This window comes from Euleptes europaea, chromosome 1, assembly GCF_029931775.1.
Source record: "Euleptes europaea isolate rEulEur1 chromosome 1, rEulEur1.hap1, whole genome shotgun sequence".
NCBI lineage: Eukaryota > Metazoa > Chordata > Lepidosauria > Squamata > Sphaerodactylidae > Euleptes > Euleptes europaea.
Window position 1 is genome coordinate 133,160,811 of NC_079312.1, and position 16,823 is coordinate 133,177,633.

At 42.6% G+C, this 16,823-nt stretch overlaps 1 protein-coding gene across 1 annotated transcript in view; it reads right to left on the minus strand.

The window, feature by feature from the left end:
• DNAH17 (dynein axonemal heavy chain 17) overlaps positions 1-16,823 on the minus strand; it is a 176,662-nt gene that overhangs the window by 84,379 nt on the left and 75,460 nt on the right. The window contains exons 29-41 of the mRNA XM_056848614.1: positions 16,167-16,514; positions 15,993-16,084; positions 12,856-12,982; positions 12,134-12,286; positions 10,106-10,231; positions 9,580-9,687; positions 8,945-9,076; positions 7,924-8,084; positions 7,643-7,799; positions 3,263-3,367; positions 1,973-2,130; positions 681-819; positions 178-405 (exon numbers count right to left, since the gene is read on the minus strand). Of these exons, the coding sequence (XP_056704592.1) occupies positions 178-405; positions 681-819; positions 1,973-2,130; positions 3,263-3,367; positions 7,643-7,799; positions 7,924-8,084; positions 8,945-9,076; positions 9,580-9,687; positions 10,106-10,231; positions 12,134-12,286; positions 12,856-12,982; positions 15,993-16,084; positions 16,167-16,514 (2,034 nt within the window). The remainder of the gene's footprint in view (positions 1-177; positions 406-680; positions 820-1,972; positions 2,131-3,262; positions 3,368-7,642; positions 7,800-7,923; positions 8,085-8,944; positions 9,077-9,579; positions 9,688-10,105; positions 10,232-12,133; positions 12,287-12,855; positions 12,983-15,992; positions 16,085-16,166; positions 16,515-16,823) is intronic.

Sequence of the window (16,823 nt, forward strand, 5' to 3'; positions counted from 1 at the left end):
AAAAGCCTGAAAAACTTTCTCACAGTCTCTTTGTTCAAAGGGTTCCCTGACACCAAATTTCCCCTCAGTCAGGGTGCAGAGAAAACAGAGGCCTGAACTCCAGAACTCCAATTACATAGCTAGGAATCAGCATGCTATTCCCAACCACTTCATTCCAACCAACGGCATCAGTTTCACCTTTTCAAAGTTTAGGTCACGCTTCCTAGGTACGTCTAGTGCGGGGAAAAGGTCTCCAATGAGTCCCATGAACACAGGTAAATCATCTGTCACAATCTTGGGAATGTTGAAGTCTCGTAAAGCTCTCATGAGGACCTGATCTTCAGCTCGGCCTGGGTCTCCTCTCTTCAGCGAACCAGCCACCACCAGCACAGACTTGATAGCCCTCAACCCCCAGTCGTAGTGATCCTGTGAGACAGATGGAATCATCTTAGCACGGCAGTAAAAGGACCTTACATAAAGCAAAAAATGTATAGTGAGGGAAAAGAGGCAGCAGCAGGGCCTTTTATTCTAATATTCTAAATCTGTACAGTCCTGCTGAGCTTCTGTTAGCAGGGAGGCTAGGAGAAAGAACACAGCGTGGCTACGTTGCTGAAATGGCTATCTGAACTCCATGCCTACAAAACTCTTGATTGCTCTAAAATGTTCTTAGCAGACAGGCCTGTGGGACAATGTTAAATTACCTGCTTTGAAAGCAGCTCTTTACACAGTGTATAGAGAGTAATAAACTTCCTGGCTAGAAGCCTGGCATCAAGGAAACCTTCAGCCACAAGCATGATTTCACAGATCAGTTCGAAATCAGGAACTACCATTGCACAAGGCCTAAAAAAAAGAAAAAAAAGTTACATAGCTTGTGTTATGATGGAGCCAGAGAGACAGCAGTCAGTCTTTAGTTTATGTTGTAATGAATGTTCGCTCCAAATGCCAATTTTAATTAATTTTAACTGTTCTAAAGCCTCAAAACAAATTCAGTTCCCATTTACACTTGGCCATGTCTTGTTTTTACACACCACATAATCTTGGATAGCTCTTATGCCGGCAGTCCAAACTCAGTTTCTTAGTCTGAAAGCATCCCAACTCTTTGTTCACTATACTATATAAAAAAGGTTCACTAAGAACAGGAGATTGTAGCATCCTCTTTCACACAGTGGCCAAGAGATGCCTGACATGCTTATAAACATGCTCTCTTCAAGATCACCCTCCAACTTTTGGCCAGGTAGGTGATAATGTGATCTTTTGGGCCCAATATTCCACCCATAGCAATTCTATTGGTAGAATCTTTGAAAATTAAGAAATATTAATTCTAATGTATTGGACTCTGTGCCTCCTCTGATACAGATAACCACCCCAACCCTAAATAGTCTTTCCTATATTGTTTATATACAGGGATGATAATAGCCTACTTACATTGTTTTCAGCTTTCTAAAATGCCCACTATATCTATCTTATCATTTAACACCAAGCACCCCAGCTCTCATTTTTAAACTTAGATGGTCTACCTCGTCATAAACACTTTGCTTCATTTGCCAAGTGCCCTCAGGGGACACATTTTCTTCCAGCTAGATTCAAATCCAATAACACCCTAGAGACCAACAAGATTTTGGGGGCATGGGCTTTAGACAGTCAAAGCTCCCATCATAAGATACTCTTGACTCCTGAAAGCTCATGCCCAGAAATCTTGTTGGTCTCTAAAGTGCTCCTGGACTTGAATCTAGCTGTTCTACTGCAGACCAACACGGCGATCCTCTGAAACTGTATTCCTCCAGAATTCTTAAGGCTCCTTTCTTCATCACCCTTTCATAAAACCATTCATGATTTGCTTTACTTGCTGCTATCTCCTATTACTGGTCTTCTTTCTGAACCAAAACAAACAAACAAAAAAAGCAAAAAACCCTACTCTTTTCTGGCATGGAAGCTCATGTATTCTTTTGATCGTCTGTTATAAATTTATTTCTTCAGAATAATTCCTGCATACCTGAACAAGGCTTTAAGATTTTCAGGCAGCTCAGTACGACCTGCATATCCAGGATTCATAGTAATAAACATTCCAACAGTTGGTATAAGAGAGATCATTTCCCCAAGGAAGTTGAATGTCTTCTTTTTGGCTCGAATTGCATCTTGAACACATTTAACCTAAAAAACGATCAAAAGTCCTACATGAGGTTTGCAAAAAGATAACAAAATCCAGAGTATTTAAATGTAAACATATAAAGAATATATTTTTATTTAATCTGTTACATAGATTGATAATATATAGAGTAGAATGTGATCTAGCAATTCAAATATCCCAACATATCTTAAAGTTAGTCCTAACCTGGAATGTCAGGGATCGGCCCTCCAACTAAAGATGTAGGGCTCCTATCAGATTTTGTCTACCTCTATTTTCAGAGAAGAAACATATACTATTGTGGAAGACCCTCTACCAGGCACAAAAGAAGACCCTCTACCAGGCAGAATGCAACCCACTGGTTTGGTCAACATCAAAAATTATACTCTTGAGAGAAAGATACAAATAATACATTCAATGGAAGCATTTTGCAGATAGAGTATGAAAAGAATCAAAAGTATTTGCTATTTAGAAGGAGGACAGAAAAATATTCCTTCACTTTGAATTGGCTTTGTAATGGTGACACAGCAAAATCTGCTTGCCTGCACGGTGCTGCCACAAACCCAATGCAGAGTGAGGGCAATGTTCCTGCTTTTCCTCTGAATGTCTGTGTGGCATCACTATGCTGTTGTGATATCATCATCTTCATACTACAATCCTGGTTGGCTGGGAATCATGAAATCAGCACAGATAAGCTTTGATCAGTGGTTTATTAAAGGATTAACAAACAGCATTCAATAGCAACAAAAGGCATTCAATAGCAACAAAAGGCATTCAATAGCAGCACGAAGGTGGCATTGTGAATCCCTCGGAAACACCACTTCCTTGTCTATAATGTTTACTTTCAGAAAATTGGGCCACTCTTGTTCTTACTAGAACCATTAAGATTTTGTTGGTGCAGAGCAGCTTAGACAGGCCACAGGAGCACCTAGAATATTAGAGAATAGATATGAAATTGACTTTCCTTGGACTACCCACAGCATTTATGTTCTGCAGCAGGGAAAAGAGTGAGCTCAGAACAGAAGAGACCCTGGCACCAACACAAGGCTGTTGCACACTCTCTTCAGAACAGAGACCAAGAGAACTACACTAATCGAGACACAGAAGAAATAATAGAATGTGAAGCATTGTGAACCCGCAAATATGGAGACTCTTTACCTGTACTGCAATTACTGACAAGACTTCCACTGAAATCCGATTGAATTCATCAAAACATCCCCATGCACCTGTCTGGGACAATCCTTTGTAGATATTTCCACAGGACTATGGAGTAAAAGGGAAAAGTAATGTTTAGAGTAATCTTAGTAAGCCAGTGGAGTAATATACTCCATTTATGTTGGAGTGGGCAACTCCTGGACATTGAGGGGGGGGGGCTACATTACTCTAAGTGTGTATAAGTGTTATCTCCTTGGGATGTCCTTCTCTTTGTCTTAACCTGGGATCTGCCCTCTGACCCATCCTATCTCTGTGTGTCCTTTGTTCTTCCCACTCTCCACATGGCTTTTCATGGGGACATACATATCTACAGGTCTCTCTTGTAGAAACAATGCCTCATACTTCCATACACATGATGTCGGATTGGCTGGCCATTTGTGATAGGAAAAGTACTCTTTAGATTAGGCTTCTCTCTCTCCTTTTGACTGTAACCTCAATGTGAACAGAATCTACTTGAATAAATGTTTTACTTTTCACCTTATACTTCATGGGAGATTTATTTACTGCACTCAAAATCATGCTTCTGTGACTGGGCAAACTCTGCTATAATAACCAGATATCACAATAATTTATACCCTGCTTTCCCCGGGAGCTTAAAATACCAGCTACAGAAAGACATACTATAAAATGGAAATTGATTGGGGGGGGGGGGATGGAATAGAAAGGAACTGTTGTAAAGAATGCACATCATATTATTTTCTAGGACATTTTTTGCATGTTTTAGCAAAGGGATAATTAATGTTGTCTAGTGAGAAAAGTGTGGAGCTGTGTGCTGCGCATTATGATCTATGGACATGCATAGTCCTAGGATAAGGTGCAGTGCTTAAGTGTAACACTCCAGGAAAAACTGAGTATATTGCAACTGTATCGCTGCATACATGGTTATCTTTGGAAATGACACAAATACTTTAGAAAAGAATTTGAGAAGGCAGGAGAATGGAGAGGTGTGATGGTCAGTCTAATCATACATATGTTCACCATTCCAGGTAAAATTGCAGTCCCATGAGTGGACCTTGCTAATCCTGGTGTGGAAATGTGCCCCAATCATGTGAAACAGATAGATATTTTGCAAAAGTCTATAAAATACACCACCCAGGAACTTCAGGCGTGCATCTTCTGGAATAGTTTGATGGGGTGGTTGCTGCTAATTAAATGCTCCCTTGTGAAGGAGAAGAGCAAGCCATGCTGGCTGGATCCAAGGGACTTATCAACAAGCATACGAGTAGGCTAAGAAAATGAATTCAGTTTCCTCATGCTAGGGAAATTCTGTTGCTTTTGCTGCTTGCCCCTTTTCAACCAATTGCCCTATGTTCTCCTTTTTGCCAAGCTTCATCACTTTTTACTCTTGCAGAATTTGAGTAAATCCCGAGCCAGCAACTGTTGCTTGGCTGTTCCTGGCAACTGGCAGGAGCTTGAGGGGTGGGGATGTGGGGGCGCACACCGCATCATGTGTGCCATGACATAACTTCCTGGAAAACCCAGAAGTGATGTCACGTTGTTCTAGGATGCCACTTATGGGTTTCCCCTGGAAGTGACATCACACTGTGCATGATGGCGGCACTAAAAAAATTCTCCCAGTTTCTTGGAGTTATGACAAGCACTGAGGGATGCCAGCAGGAGGCCTCCCACCTTAGTGGGAAGCCTGGAAACCCTACCAGCTGTTCTCAGCTTCTGTTCATCTGCACTGAGCTCCCCATCACCTTGCCCTGACTTTTGGGCAAGCCCCAAGCCATTTTGCCTTAGGCATTTATGCAGGCTTTCCATCACTTTTGAAATGTCTTTCTTTTATACAAGTTATTAACAACCTTTGACATTCATTTTCTTTTTCTGTTTTGAATGCAGTCTTCTAATAAAAGTTTTAAAATGCTGCTGGTGTGTTTAAATATCTCAGAGTTACCTCTGGGTTTCCCAACCATAATTCCTCCATAAGTACCAGAGGTGGAGGCAGCAAGAATTGAAAATATAAAGCTGCCTTGGTTTATTACTGAGTAAGACCATTGGTCTATCGAGGTCAGTATTGTCTACTCTGACTGGCAGCAGTTCTCCAAGGTCTCAGCCAAAGGTCTTTTAGAGCACCTACTACCTGACCCTGGAGATGCCAGGGAAACACCAAGAGTTCACAGTAACAAAATATGCTCTGATGTCAAAGAACAGAATGAAAGGCAAAGATTTCATCAATGTGATCATGAACACAGCATACTTCAGCACACTAGAGAGAGCTGCCTCTTAAATGAGCTATTTTCTACCAGCTAGAACAGAAGATGAAGGGTTTTCTCCTCCACTACTGTGAGAGAATAGAAATGACTGGAGGCAACTCAGTTGCAGATGCCGTCTGTGCAATGGTTTGCACAGCTGGTTGCAGTGAGTGACCCTGCTGTGAAAACAAATGCAGTTAAAGATGAAGAACAACGTTCACTTTTAGTGCTGGGGGCAATTAGAATAACAAGAATGATGGTCCTATCTGAGGATTAGGAAAAACAAACATGCATGCTTCGGACCTGCAGACCTAACATAATATCTGGTTAGGAAGGAAAAGGTACTGGAAGTCTGAGATAATACATTGAGCTCAAAGGGCCTACTTACACATTACTCTGGAGCCTGATAAATCAAACATGGAACTCACAGTTATAATTCACCACCACCATCCTGCAAGTTGCCAGGCATGGCAATCCTACCCTAACCTGAAATGGTACCAGGGAGCTGCTATTTGCCTTTTGGGGGAAACCTACATACACAACATCAGTACATACAAGTGTCCCCAATAGGAAAAGCAGCAGCCCTAGGGTGCATCCCCTGAAATGTTCCATGTGACTTTCTTGCTTCATCTTACAGAAAAATACCAGGACAGTCCTGCCTCCTTGCTCTTGTTAAGCAAATTATATCTGTGATGGTTCCTATGCATGCCCTTTCTCCACTACAATCTTTCCCTGTTCCTACAACTGCAGTGGGGAATTTTCTAGATGGCAATCAAAGAGGGCCTTCTCTTGATATCTCAAGTAAAGGAGACCCGTGATTGTGTGGCAAAGTCAGCTCCTCCAGTTGGGTTGCCTGGCAACCAGCAAGAGGGACGACATGGTGTGGAGGAGCAGCATTGCCAGCACAATGATGTCACTTCCCAGGAACAGCTGAAAGTGATGGTGGTAGGTCTAGGACTCACTGGAAACTCAATGGTATCCCCCAAAGTGATGTCATTGTGTGGTTGATGCTGGTGGGTTTTTATTAATTTTTAATTTATTTTAATTTTTAATCCCCCTCCCACTGCTGCTCTGAATGGGAATTCAGGACATGCGATTTCCTATCTAGGCCAGGGGCTTGACAGCCCTACCTCCAGTCCATTTGTGGTTAATATGGATCCCAGAGTGCAGAAGGAAAACTCTAGTTCATGGCACAGTTGCTAATATGCAAAGAGCATTAGAGCAGAATGTGTGCTTTAAAGAATATTTTACAAGGCTCCCAAATGTTCTGGAACTAGCAAGCTGTGCCAATTTCATTACTGAACTATGCAACCCTCTACTTTGAACTGATTTGGTCTTAGGTTTGGAGACCTGTGATTTCCTACCATCTTTTCTTATGAAGAAAATGGCCTTCTGAAGGAAATGGGTTGAGCGCTGACTTTGATATTCATTTAAAGACAGCAAGAAGAGGCGAGACCAAATCTGTCTCTTATTTTCCCACTGGCTGCTAGATCAATGGCAGGGCCCTGCCCTGGTCATAAACAGGTAAGGACATGTGTAGCTTGGCAAAGGGGACCACTTCCACTGAGGGGGAGGGCCAGTGTATTGGATAAGCCTTCACATACTTTAAGAGGAATAAAGGGTTTCACGTTGGCTAGGTAAATTCCTGGAGATTTAGAGGTGATGCCAGGATTGCCATAGACTCCTTTACCATAGAGTTTCTGGTGATTCCTAGAGGAATGTGATGTCATGTCCAGGTTTTCCCTGGAAGTAACCATGACCTGCCAGCAACGTTGATCATTGCCTAATGGCGCCCCCATGTCCCGGCTCTCTCAGACTCTCGCTGGCACCCCTAAGTAGTGCGTGATGAGGGAAGATTGGGGAAAGGAGGAAGCTCAGCAGGAACATGATGCCTTACAGTCCACCCTCTGAAGCTGCTATTTCCTCTAGGGGAACTGATCTCTGTAGTCTGTAGATCAGTTATAATTTCAGGAGAACGCCAGGTCTCACCTGGAGGTTGGCAACACTAAGTTTCACTGTTCTATCTTCCTTCTTGACATGCCCCTTGCATAGACATTATGGGAGGGTCTTTGGCAGAATCAAGGGTGCAGATCTGACTCATTATTACTTTCACTGGCTGGATCTTTACCTTGTAGTCCATTTGCTCAGAGCAATTGAAAACATACACCATGATCCCAACTGCCCTGCCCAGGTCTTTGGTCGTCTCAGTCTTTCCTGTGCCAGCAGGGCCTGCAGGGGCTCCTCCCATGATCAAGTGGAGGGACTGTGTCAGAGTGATGTAGCATCTGCAAAAAAGAAAAGAAATTTGGCACACTGTCATCTGCCCTAAGAGACTGCACTTAATCTGCTCTTTGGTTTGCTATTTATATGGGACCAAAGTGTGAGTTAACAAAGGCAAACAGCTCATACCTGTCAGTGAGTGGCGTGATCACTAGCCGTGGAGTGTTGCCAAGGTACTCATAGGAATACTGGAGCTGAGCATCACAGATGTTGGCATAGCAGTGCCCCTTTTCGTCATCCCAGCGATGTCTAAGTTGGGACTGCCATGTAAAGGCTTGGGAGCTCTCCACCTGCCACCCAAACACAGAGCCATTGAAATATATGTTCACATTGGCTGCTCCTTTTCCCCTTTCTATCCTCCTCGTAAGCTTATTAAATATTGAGGACCTCTATTACCATGGGGCAATGTCACCCTCTGTGCCTTTGACAATGCTTCCGTTACATTTTCCACGCATCGGCATAGACCAAGTGGCCTATGTACAAAGGCTTTGCTTCCCCAAGTCATCCAATAAAGCAGCCATTGCCTTTTGTTTGGCTTTTGATAGGATTATGTGTAAATTTTGTTCTTTGGAAAGGATACAGGGTTTAATCCTTAGTTTTCCTTCTCTAGAGCTCCCATAGTAAAAAGATGCTTGAAGCACAAATAAATGGACATGTCACCTGGCCATTCGGAATCAGCTTGAGATTTTTGTAAGAAAATGTGTGCTTACATGGTGCCATAAAGCAATATAGCTTTTACACAGCTTTCAAAGCACATGTTTTATTTATTCTATTCGATCAGCAATTTATTAAGGAGTTTATCCCCTGCTGTTCCTGCATTCAAGGTGGCTAACTTGATAAACAACAGATACAAATTTGATAAAAATGTGTATGGGTAAAGTGCCGTCAAGTCGCAACTGACTTATGGTGACCCCAGCAAGGGGCTTTCAAGGCAAGTGAGAAGCAGAGGTGGTTTGCCATTGCCTTCCTCTGCAGAATCTTCCTTGGAGGCCTCTTGAGTACCAACCCTGCTTAGCTTCCAAAAACTGATGAGATCAGGCTAGACCATGCTGCCTTCCCCCCTTCGATAAAAATAGACAATACCAAATTAAAAACAACCACAAAACCTATTTTAAATCCATTTTAAAATACTTCAGAATAGAAACTATACCTTTGCTGAAATCATTTTGGCAATGACATCTCTGGCATGGACATCAATGGTACAGATCGTCATGATCTTCATTCTGTCTCCTGGGGTTAAGCTCCCAATAAGGAGTGTGATCAATGTGTTTAATTGGTTAATCTAAAATGAAAACATGGAATGGAAGAGTTTTCTGATCTCTGCAAGCCATGAATATTAGAGCAGGGACGTCGAACTCATTTGTTATGAGGGCTGGATATGACATAAATGTAACTTGGCCGGGCTAGGCCATGCCTCGTCAGTCCAGATCAGGAGAGGGGTGTGTGACTGCTTTGACTGGCAAGCCCACAGTGGGCTCGCCAGCCCATATCGAGAGTGGGGGTGGCTGCCTTGGCTGGCTTGTGGACCAGATAAGAGCTCTCAAGGGGCCGGATCCAGCCCATGGGCCATATGTTTGACACCCCTGTATCAGAGGGTTGTTTTTTCAGAAAAATGAAATGAGATTATTAGGAGGTAGCAATCAGTGACTTGAGCTCAAATCAGATTGTGCAATGTGCTATGAAAACAGAATTTATATACTGCAGTTATGAAAAGTTTGCTACCTCACAGACCAACTGTACAGAGTGATTTGCAGAAAAGCAAAATTAAAAGGGTTTGCAGCATACCTGTTTTTTATTGTAATCCTTAATTGCATTCTCATAGCCTTCTTCCAGTCTTGAAAATGCAATTCCAACCTCAGTTGTCCACCAGATTTGGGTACATGTTAAAGCAATCTGTAACAACAGCCAAATTGTTCTACGATAACAGGAAGCCTTGGGAGATGCCAGAAGTATCCTGAAATGCTGCTTGCCTCTTAGCCTCAAATGTACAGCTCCAGCCAGAATGGGATAATTCGACTTTTAGGCTTAAACCTGCCCAAATGCTGAGTAGCCCTGGCTCTGTGTCTTCTGGCTACTTTTGCTCATTACCAGATCTATTTATTTATTTATTTTACAAAATGTATATCCCACCTTTCTGCCCACAAAAGGACCATCAAGGTGGTCAACAAATTTAAGCATACATAGTAAAATCACATTTTAAAACCGTTAAAGTCAAACAACCCAACAACAACAAGCAACAGATCTAACACATTACATTCTGTTTTTTTCTGTAAATAATATTTGCATTTTGACTCTGTAGATCATTGTTTACCTGTGCTGGGTAATCAAAGATCCACTGTTCTCTTGGTTTTTCCTCATAAGTCACAACTGCTTCTGAAATTTCTTTGCGTAAGGTGCTCTGCATTCTGTCTAGCACTCGGTTTAACCAAACTTCTACCTATGTGCAAAACTTCCCAGGTTAGTGTTACAGATTGTGATACTTTCTTCTCACACATACCTATCAACACCTAGTTCTAAGGACATTTTCAGGTTTTTTTCATGTAATGTATATTCACCTGTTACTAATTTGTTGAGTGGAATTCAGTTATCATCTTTTAATTAGTCCTGCTCTGGCAAATATATTGCATTTTATTGTGTGGAAAAGGAAATTTCCTTAGACTGTGTGGTGGCACTCTTCACTGTGTTTTACCTTCCCCTGGTATATGAACAGCCAAAGAAATCACCCCAGATCTCAGTGGTCAGGTTTTTTCCCCTAAGCCCGTTGCCAACCTCAGGTAACCGGGGGGTGGGGAATCTGCATTTTGAAAGGCAAAAATTATACAGCATCGAGTTCACATGGATTGCATGAGATAGGGACAAGCCTGGACTGAATTTTCTAGCCAAAAGACTAAGAGGGATGTGTGGTCAAAGTCCAGGAGGGAAGGAAGAACCGAGGAGGTGGGTAGGGTTGCCAACCTCCAGGTACTAGTTGGAGATCTCCTGCTATTACAACTGATCTCCAGCCGATAGAGATCAGTTCACCTGGAGAAAATGGCAGCTTTGGCAATTGGACTCTATGGCATTGAAGTCCCTCCCCTCCCCAAACCCCACACTCCTCAGACTCTGCCCCAAAAACCTCCCGCCAGTGGCAAAGAGGGACCTGGCAACTCTAGAGGTGGGAGATAACATCAGACACTTTAGGGAAACTCAGGTTTTTCCAGCTGCAACAGGAACTGCAATGGTTGGCTTACCATGAAAGAAGGGTCACATAAAAATGGTCCATCAGAAAGCTAATTTCTGCCCTGTTTAGAACAGGAAGGCTATAACTGTCCTTTATTGTACAACATATCCCATATCTCCCTTACTGTACCCAACTTATTTTTAGTTATTACAGCAGCACAGGATGTGTTGTAAGTTCAAGGCTGGGTCACTGAGAAGAACTAGCTAGCCTTCTGTAGAGTTGATGCCATAAGGGAGATCAATCCCTGCTTGTCTAGTGGTCAAAATGTGGTGCTGTCTCACTGCCATAGTTTGGCTTCAGTTTGCAGGCAGGGAAGGACAGCAAGTATGATAGAACAGATTTTTCCAGAAAGAGAGCCGCCTTTCAACTAAACAGGGCCAAATATGCTAGCCTTTGATGTGTTAACACCTCTTGATTGGAGGGTCCAGGTTCTCGTGGGCTTGAGCCCAGGACCTGACACCCAGATTGGCTAAGGGCCCCGGAGCACATGTGGGGCAGGGGTCTGAAAACGGGAGTTGTTCCATTGTCTTTGGTGGTGGTTGTTGGAGTATGGCATTTGTTAGGGGAGCTGTCTCTCCTGTGTGTTTTGCCATGAAGGATGACAAAGGGGAATAGTGCTAAGATGGTTGCAGATTCACCGGAGAGGGGGGCAACATGCAGCTAACAAAGATCAGCTATACCATGGATTGTACGTACCTAGTTAGTAACTGTCCATTTCTTTATTTTGCTTAGTGCACCTAGATCTGTTCTTGTAATACCATGAACCTTGTAGAGATATTTGTTTAATTAGAGAGAGTCTGCCCAAGTCCTCACCCACCTGCCTCACCCACCTGCCTTGTCATCCAGTGGCACTGACCTCAGGTGATCCACAAGAGAGAGAGCGGCTAGATTTTACCCAAGACGGTGGCATCGACAGTAAAAGGGAGGGCAAGACAGTGGCTAGTCTTGCCCCTCAAGGTGACAGAGACCACAACAGGCACATCCATTTCCAGAGCTAGTGCCGTGTGCTCAACCACGCAGAAATGTGCTCTCAGTGCAGTCACTTCAAACAATGCTGCAAGCAATCCACTCATCCTTTTCCTTAGTAATCAGGCAAGACCATTAATTAGATCAACCAACCTGTCCAGAACAGTCACAGTCCTTGTCAAAATCAACATACTCATCTTCTTTGCTGTACATTCCCAAGCCAATCTTTAGGGGCTTCTCATTTGCATCTAATTTGAATTTCAGCTTGGCCATGCTATCAAATAGCTTGGACAGATGACGAGATACCTTTAATAACAGGAGGGTAAGATTAGCGCACCAAGTGTAGGGATATACAAATGGAAATGAGGAGGACAATGAAATTATTATTTTTGTGCCGTCAAGTCACAGATGACTTATGGCAACCCCATAGGATTTTCAAGGCAAGAGACATTCGGAGGTGGTTTGCCATTGCCCCCACATCATAATTCTACCTCCTTGTCATGATTCTGATGTTCCTTGGAGGTTGCCCATCCAAATACTAACCAGGGCTGACCCTGCTTAGCTTCTGAGATCTGACATGATCTGGCTAGCCCGGGACTATCCAAGTCAGGGCAATGAAACTATATCAATGTTTTAAAAAAGAAGACCATGTGGAAAGCTTGAAGGATATGGGTTCTGAAGGGGGAATACTCTGTTTAGAGAGGATCTCTTCCAGTCTTATAATTATTGGAATTCAACATATGACCAACTTTATAATGAGTTGGGTCACTTACTCTATAGAATGATTTTAAAAAAGAAGACTGGAATTTACAGATTTAAAACCCAAAAAGAAAAAGCAGAAGAATGCCAAGGCACTCCACCCGTGCATATTTTACCTCAACAGGGTCATTTCCATTGGACAAAATATCCAGAAGGTCAGCAGAGGATACAAAGTAAAATCTTGGGAAAGCCAGCCTCTTTGTTTCCAGGTATTCAGCCAAAGCCTTTTCACAAAGTGCTAAGCTAACAGGCAAGGAAAACGGCAAATGAAAGCATTGCTGTGTTTTCTCTTTATGCGTAATATTATTATTTATTCATCACTATCTATATACATGGTGCTCTACAGCATAACATAAGCAAAAATGCCAGCTCCCTGTCAAAAGCAGCTTACAATCTTTCACCGTCATGGAGACAACACAGAGAGGTGGGGAGGGAGAGACAATGGTAATAAGAGCTGAATATAAACAAGGGCATGATTCTGTACCTGAAGCTTTGGGCTTTGTCTCTGTTGAATTTTTGGGTTATTGGGTTAAGCCAAGGGCTTAATGGAAAAATATGGTGCATGGTAAACAAAATTTCAGAGATCTTGAGCATGTTCATCACTCATTAGTTGTGGCATGAAGAGAGATGACTTGCATGAATGAATGAGCTGTCACAGATTAACCACCACCAGGGAGAACTTTTGTATCACTTGAGGTCAGCTCAAACAGAAGGCTTTCTTACAGAGATAGTTCAGATATGCAAGTACATTCCTTGATTTCTCATCACTTCATTATACCACGCAAGATGAATCTCATCCAAAGGTGTGAACTATCTCCATGATATGAATAAGGGTACCAAAACAACAAGCAAAGGATCTTTCACACTGCTCTGCTAATAGTGCAATCCTATGCAGAATAACTTCAGTCTAAGTCCATTACTACAAGTGTCTCTTCATATGAGGATCAGAGAAGAGAAGAACCTGCCATCCTTGAATTCAATGGTCTTAGATTGGAATAACTTTGACAAGAATTACACTGCAAAGTGCCTCAAAAGTCACATCAAGGACAGTGACAAAATCTAGCACTCAAACAAAGCCTTTTTGTATGAGCTACTTTCTGTTACAATATGCACTGCCTGACCTCCAGCCCTGGTCATGGCAACCACACCAGAGACTCACTATACTGCCTGAGTAGCAAAGCTAGCTGCTTTGGCAGGCCCTCGCTTCATGCAAGCCAAGCTGTCCAAGACAAGAGACCGGGTCGCCCCTGCAGAACCAGCAAAAGGGAAGCCACGATCCTGATTGTCTTCTGATCCAAAGGGACGCCATAACAGCAAAGCGAGAGCATCACGTCGCCTTCTCCTCCTGCATCTTCGCCCCCCCCCTCGTATCATGTGAAAACAACATCTGCTGCAATCTGCATTCCGTATCTCCTGGAGCATAGAAGATTTACCATCCTGACATGAGAAGACCAGGTCGAGCCATCCCGGAGATGTGCATATCATTGGTGCCAGCTTAGTTTACAAATTGTCACTTTGCTTGATCTATGGATCCAAAGTCTTTGATCCCTATTGTTTTAGATAGGAGCCATCTGGGAAGTCTCAACCTTCCCCTCCCCCAGAGAAGGGTATATATTTTGCCCTCCCCGACAGAGCAGTTAGCTTCTTGTCCTTCTTTGCTAAATCTTGTGCCGTGTGTGTTGAGTTTTGCGGAGCTCCATCCACCCTCCTTTACGGTGACTTGGCTGGCTCAAGGCTCCGATACATCCCTCGCCTATCCCCTGCTATATTTCATTTTTGCATCTTTATGCCATGGATTTTGGACATCTTCACTCTTAGATCAGTAATGTATCACCTAATCAACAACCTCCTCAAATGTCTCTAGCCTTACCTCCTTTTATTCTTAGTTCCTTGTATGTATGTATTTGCAACACTGAATGAATGAATATACATAAATACTTTTAATCTGGAAATCCTTGGTCTGTCGTTATTCTGAGAGTTATCAAAAACCACTCTGGTATACACTGGGTGATTCCACTATATAAATAAATTAGTGCCACTGCTCATGCTAATTTCCCCAATCAAAGAGCAGTTTGGGTAACATTTCACACATTGCAATGCTGCCTCACTGTCTTGGCTGAGTGCTCAGCAATTATTCTAATTAAAGCTACAGACCTAGTTGAACTATTAAAAGTATCTACACATTAATTGCTCCCTGGCATATAAAAAGTATCTTCTGGCCTACATACAAAGAAGTCCTATTCTGACAGAATGTCCTTCAAAGCTGTCAAAATCTAGGCTGGGGGGGTCCCAATCTGTTTTGCCTTCAGGTACCTATGGAATTGACAGTGTGGTGGGCGCAGTCACAAATGGCTGTCACAAAATGGCTGCTGCAGGAGGTGCAGCCAGCCACAAAATGGCTGCTGCATCTTACCTTCAATCACACAGTGAAGATGTTTGTGCTTTGGTGGCAGCTGCTGCCAAAGCAATGTGTTTAAAAACTTGAGCAGCCAACTGAATCTCCAATGGCCAGTCAGAAGCCTTGCTGGGTAAAAGTTCTGGCCCACTTTCTAAAAACACTTGGCGGGTGCCAGGAAAGGTGTTTGTGAACACCATGGCACCCACAAGCACCATATTTGAGACTAATAATCTAGGCAGTCAAGGTGACTGCTTCAGTAGTCACTTGACACTGGATCCCTGAAAACAGCTCAGTCATTTGCCACATCCAGATTTCACTACACTGCATTGACAAGAATAGCCAAGGTACCTGCTCTGCTCCCCTTCAGTTCTGAATGATCTCGAGGGTTGCCAACTAGGGTGTGGTCTGGAGATCTCCTGGAATTATAACTGATCTCTAGACTACATAGGTTAGTTCTCCTGGAGAAAATGGCTGCTTGGAAGGGTGAACTCCCTGGCATTATACTCTGTTGAGGCCCCTCTTCTCTCCAAAACTCATACTCCCCAGGCTACAATCCCAAATCCCAAGGAATTTCCCAGTCTGGAGCTTTCAACCCTACTGATATCTGTATCATGACACGACTGCCATTTTAGAAATACCACACTCACACATCATTACAGCAAGGTTTTTACAATGATGTTCCCCCAAGCTAAATTTGGAGTTAAAAGATCTGCATTAATAAACTAAAAGAGAAATGCTTTCCTACATTTCTTATGGACTCTTATGATTTGCTCCATCAGCTCATGAAGTATCTCACTAGATATACTTTAAACTTGTGTTTTGGCAAAATTAGGCTAAAAATGACATATTTCTTACTTTTTCTGCAAAGCTTCTAGCTTATCATAGAGACCTGGTTTATTTGTTGCTTCAACCACATTCGGAGTTTTTACTGCATCAGCCATTAATTCCTGTAAGAGAGAAAATTCGTCAGTCCTTTTGACTATAAGCATTTCTTTACATGAGAAGTAAGGAAGAGAAGGATTTGCTCACCTTGAAATCCTTATCAATAGAATCAAAGCGTTTAGAGTCCTCAGGAAGCTGATTCCGAATGTCTTCTGAGCCAATGAAGATACTTTCCAGGTGGCTCCAGGTTCTCTGAACTTCAAACCAGATGCTTATCACGGAGTCAGCAGTAGATAATTTCTGCTGCCAACTAGAGACTTCCTGAAGGAAGTGTGCTAAATACTTAGAAGTCATCAGAGTCTGAAGCTGCACTTGATTTTCTTCCAGAGTTTCTACTAGTATTTCATCAGACTTGAGTAACATGGTTCCAGTTCTATGGTGGGGCTCATGTTCAAACTGCATAGTTGACCAGGTACTATCAAGAGTTTTCAACACCTTCAAATAAAACAGCAAGAAAGGGTTTTAAATGGATACCATAGAGTACAATATACATACCCAACAAATGCAGATGATTCTCTAACAAATATTACAAGAGGTGAAGCAATGTTAATGAAAAAGTAGATATCAGGCTCAAAAACAGATGTGATCTGTGATTGGCTCTTCCTAGTGAATTTCAAAGTCAAATTACAGCTGCACAAAACCCCTATTTCAACCAGAGTCATGTAGAAAGGGGGAGAAGGGGCTTAACTCTTTTAGATCATTTGGCTTTTCCAACTGAAATGTGTGGGGGGGGGTTCTGCACTG